This window comes from Portunus trituberculatus, chromosome 38 (genome assembly GCF_017591435.1).
Source record: "Portunus trituberculatus isolate SZX2019 chromosome 38, ASM1759143v1, whole genome shotgun sequence".
Taxonomy (NCBI): domain Eukaryota; kingdom Metazoa; phylum Arthropoda; class Malacostraca; order Decapoda; family Portunidae; genus Portunus; species Portunus trituberculatus.
The window spans coordinates 7,947,902-7,952,901 of record NC_059292.1 but is presented as its reverse complement, the minus strand read 5'-3'; the positions used below and the strand labels follow the sequence as shown (position 1 = coordinate 7,952,901).

The following is a 5,000-nucleotide window of genomic DNA, read 5'->3' as shown; positions in this document are numbered from 1 at the left end:
AAAACTTAGATAAAATTAATAAATATTCCAAAATTTTCTAAGAAGACCTATTATCCGTTTTAAGGCGAAGGTAAAATAAAAAAAAAGTTTCGCCATTCGTTCTTCTGCGGATTGTCTGGTAAGATGAGAAGACGTCTAGAGATATGAAACTAACAGTGCTGACGATAACACAACGCACTTTAATAAGAAGAATTGAAAAGACAGATCATAAACTCAACAATACCAATACTGCTGTAGACTTCAATAAAACCTGCATCCGAGAGAGAGAGAGAGAGAGAGAGAGAGAGAGAGAGAGAGAGAGAGAGAGAGAGAGAGAGAGAGAGAGAGAGACAGACAGACAGACAGACAGACAGACAGACAGATAGACAGACAGAGAAAGAGCGAGCGAGCGTCAAAAAGTAAATATGCTATATGAGAATCATTTACTCGTCCAACAAACTTATGACACCTTACATCTTCCTCCTCCTGACCATCCTCTTCCTCTCCCACCAGCGCTGCGAGACCTCCCAGGACGCAAAGCAAACAAACATCAGGTGATCAGTTAATGCTCTTCGTCTTCCTTTTGCTTCGGTGTGGTCCAGCTGCGTCTAAAGGTCTTGCTCTCTCCTAACCCTCCACACTACCTCTCACCTTTACCAGGCTGCCGAACACATGTCCCCTCCAGGCTATATATACGTTTGCTGGGTCATATTTCTTTAACTGGCCCATGAGTGACGTAAACAAATGCTCTCAATGGCCTCGACTGCCACCTCGTTCCCTTCCCCTGTCGCTCCTCCTTTCCCTTTCCCCTTTTTCTTTCCTTTTTTTTTTTCTGAATCCTGCATTTGAGAATGAAGTATAAGAGAAGTGTTTTTTTTTTCATTTGTAAGTCTCTTTCTCTCTCTCTCTCTCTCTCTCTCTCTCTCCATCAACCTTTCTCTCTATATATCTAACACACACACATCACACACCGCGTAGTGTAGTGGTTAGCAAACTCTGCTCACAACCGAGAAGGCTCAGGATCGAGTCCCAAGCACGGGGAGGCAAATGGACAAACTTCTTAATGTGTAGTCCCTGTTCACCTAGCAGCAAGTAGGTACGGGATGTAACTCGAGGGGTTGTGGCCTCGCTTTCCCGGTGTGTGGAGTGTATTGTGGTCTCAGTCCTACCCGAAGATCGGTCTATGAGCTCTGAGGTCGCTCTGTAATGGGGAAGACTGGCTGGGTGACCAGCAGACGACCGTGGTGAATTTTACACACACAAACACACACACACACACACACACACACACACACACACACACACACACACACACACACACACACACACACACACACACACACACACATTTTACTGAGTATGGTCATGAAGAATGATTTATGGAGCAACAACAGAATTAGGGCACCGCACAAAATTAAGTTTTTCTTTCTCTTCTCTCTCTCTCTCATTCATCTATTCATTTATTTATTTATTCGTTAATTTAGGAATAGTTTACTGTTGACCATACTAGTCTTACTGATGTCGCAGCTGGGAATGTTACCGCACTATGACAACAACGACTTAATACCCTCAACATCACCATCATCATCATCATCATCATCTAGTACTACTATTACTACTACTACTACCACACTTACTACTACTACTACTACTACTATTACTACTACTACTACTATAAATAACAACAACAACTACTACTTTTATTTCTACTTCTATTCCTAACCATGTACTCACCTGCTCTCCTGGCACGTGGAGGGAGAGACCGTAGTAGCCTTGTTCTTGCGAACTCCCGTAAGGCGACACCCACTCCGACCCCACCTGGCGGGAGGGTGGAGACAGCTGGTTAGTGGTGGTGATGGTGGTGATTGTCATTGTGATGATACTTCTAAGTTTAGGTCTTTTCAAAATATATAGTTTATTACATTCGTAAAAGAAGAAGAAAATTAATGAAACCTCAAAACGCTACATGTCTTCTATCCGCATCAGAAGAGGAACTGAAAGAATAATTAAATGACTGTGACCTCATCACACTCACATAACAAGAATGTTGTATTTCTAATAGCAACAATCGGTGATCATTGGCAACTTGGGATAGAATATTTTGAAGCCTCTAAAAAAACATGTAACTTTAATTTTCACAACACTTGGCACTTAACACAAGACAAAATGAACGAAATTAGTTTGCTTGATTTTCTTACATGCTATCTTGTTCCAATTTTGGCTGAGTCTTTCTAGGTCTCCACCTTGCGCGTGGGGAGAGAGATAAAAACAAAAGCTGTACACTTCACCTTGTCACATCCATTATAAGAAGTTTAGCAACGTTAATAACGAAATCTGCAACATCAGAAATTTATATATTTCAAATTTAGGAAGGCTTTAGCATCGCCCCTTCTTTGCTACCCCTGTTTCTCATTAAATCTAACCCGTCTACATCACCTTTATTTTTCTCTCTCCCTTCCTCCCATTACCACGTTAATTTTCCTCATCATCTGATCTCTTACTGCCCTCTAGAGACCTCTGCTATTTCTCTCCTTTTCCCTCATTTATATATTTTCTCTCCATTAGACCTTGTCCATCACTAAAGCTTTTCCCTGTTATTGAAATCCGAATTCTCTCTCCATTTCCTTTCCCTTCCCGCTACCAACCCATCCTCCTCCATCGGTTCCCTCCTATCACTCGTTTCCCGCCTCATAAACCTTTTAAAAGTTCAATGGACAAGGAGACGCCAGTTACTGAGGCACTTCACTAATATTTTCTCAAACCATGGTGTTGTGCGTTCTGCAAGGCTTGCGAGACACGGAAGGAACGAGTGTGTGGTGATATATTTAATATCAATATTTGCTCTTTAAAATATATATATCTGTATCGTGTCTATAACTATTGCAGCAGAGAGAGAGAGAGAGAGAGAGAGAGAGAGAGAGAGAGAGAGAGAGAGAGAGAGAGAGAGAGAGAGAGAGAGAGAGAGAGAGAGAGAGAGAGAGAGAGAGAGAGAGAGAGAGAGAGTGTGTGTGTGTGTGTGTGTGTGTGTGTGTGTGTGTGTGTGTGTGTGTGTGTGTGTGTGTGCAGTGGTGTACTAAGGGGTTGGCGTGGGGTGGAGGCGGGCCGTCCCTTGTGACAGCCAGAGGGCCGTGGGTGGGGATGCCGTGAGAATCATAAATAAATTAATTTATGTACTTCCTAGACCCTTTGGTACCGATCAAGACTGCGAAAATGAACGATAATAAAACGCTAGAACTACCTTAAAATTGGATGCTTATCCGATTCTTCAGCAGAGAGAGAGAGAGAGAGAGAGAGAGAGAGAGAGAGAGAGAGAGAGAGAGAGAGTTAAATCTGAGGATCGTTGTGGTACGTGCCAAAATTCAATGAGCGTATGAATGAATCAGTAGATCAATTGTTTAATCTCAAAAGATAATTTGGTATTCAAAATATATAAATGAGTGATGTATATGATAGGAAAGGTCCAATGAATGCGCCAGTCTCTAAATACTCTAAGTTCATTCAAGCTATTCGATCGAGATAAGAAATATAACGTTTTCAGTTTGGATTTTTAGTACAGGGCAGAACGAGGATGTTCATCATAGAAGAGAGGAACAGTTGAGTGTCACTGAAAACTGTTATCAGGAAGGTTAAGTGGAGTTGATGAATAAAAAAAGACTTTTTGAGGCATTGAACAAACCGGTGCTCTGTCTTAATATAGAAAAATCAGAATTCAGGCTGTCTTCTGTTTCTCTGCCTGAATTATTGTGCAGTTCCGGAATGGACGAACGTCTAAGAAAAAATGAGAATACTGCAAAATAATGGTAAAAATAAAGTTTGATTAGGGCAGAGCGTCATTTAAAACAGTGGTTCTCACACTATCTCACATGACGTCGCGTTTTCTGCATCTATCACATCACCCTCCCATTTTTACTGCATTTATAATAATTTGCATGTTTCTACTGCAATTCATATCATATAACAGTGTAGAAAACAATTGTCATCGCTTGAATTAAAACTAATGACGCTAATTATGCAAGTAAGAGGCATTTTGATAAACATTTGCTTTAAAAAAGAGTAAAAAAAATAAGACGAAATTTGTCAAAATGGGTTTGCACAGTTGAAAAGCTCTCATAAAGAATAAAGATACATGATATCTGAAAATATCTATATAAAGAAATGATCATAAAAATACAATATAAAAATTAAAAGATGACACATCAAGAATATTTGAAATTCTGATAGTACTGATAAGTAAACAACTCAAAACATAGAAAAAAAAAGATATCCACACTTTCATAAATAGATTATGAAGCATGAAGCCATGACACACCAATGAGACACTTAAACATAAATATGCACGGTTTAATCAATTAATGCCAAATATGAAGACATAAGAAATAAAGAAAAAAGAAAATTTGAATTCTCTCAGCACTGACATATATCTAAAACAAAATATCTGTAATCACAGTATGCATTACTCTACAAAAAGTACACATGAATTGTGAAGACATAACAACACGAATTCTCAAAAAGATGCAGTAAATAATTGCATGCCTGAAGTATGTGGTTACAAAAGCTTGCTTCAGTGAGGGATAATGGATGTTATTGTCTCCTTGCACTGAAACTTTGCAACAGTCTTTGCTTGTAGTAATTTCATTACACAATCCCTATATATATATATATATATATATATATATATATATATATATATATATATATATATATATATATATATATATATATATATATATATATATATATATGTGCTTCGTGTAAATTATTTCACATTTCCCCCACTCTATTCTCCTCACGCCCTACTGCTTGGGAAAAAGGACACTCAATCTGCATAATACATGTATGATACCCGTGCTTGTTTTGTCATGCAGTCTTCTCTATTGAGCTCACGATCTTCACCTCATATATGTATCTTGTGTGACCCTAATTCCTTCTAAGGCTGATCCAAAGCAGAGATGCTATTGGCTTTTGGCTCCTCTGACTAATAATGACTGAGTTTCTAATCTGACTTAACATGAAACAACTGT

At 38.9% G+C, this 5,000-nt stretch overlaps 1 protein-coding gene across 2 annotated transcripts in view; it reads right to left on the bottom strand.

Annotated features, from left to right (window-relative positions):
* LOC123514616 overlaps positions 1 to 5,000 on the bottom strand; it is a 376,434-nt gene that overhangs the window by 69,680 nt on the left and 301,754 nt on the right. For both annotated transcript variants that reach the window (XM_045272601.1, XM_045272602.1), the window contains one exon: positions 1,714 to 1,797. In XM_045272601.1, coding sequence (XP_045128536.1) covers positions 1,714 to 1,797 — 84 coding nt within the window. The remainder of the gene's footprint in view (positions 1 to 1,713; positions 1,798 to 5,000) is intronic.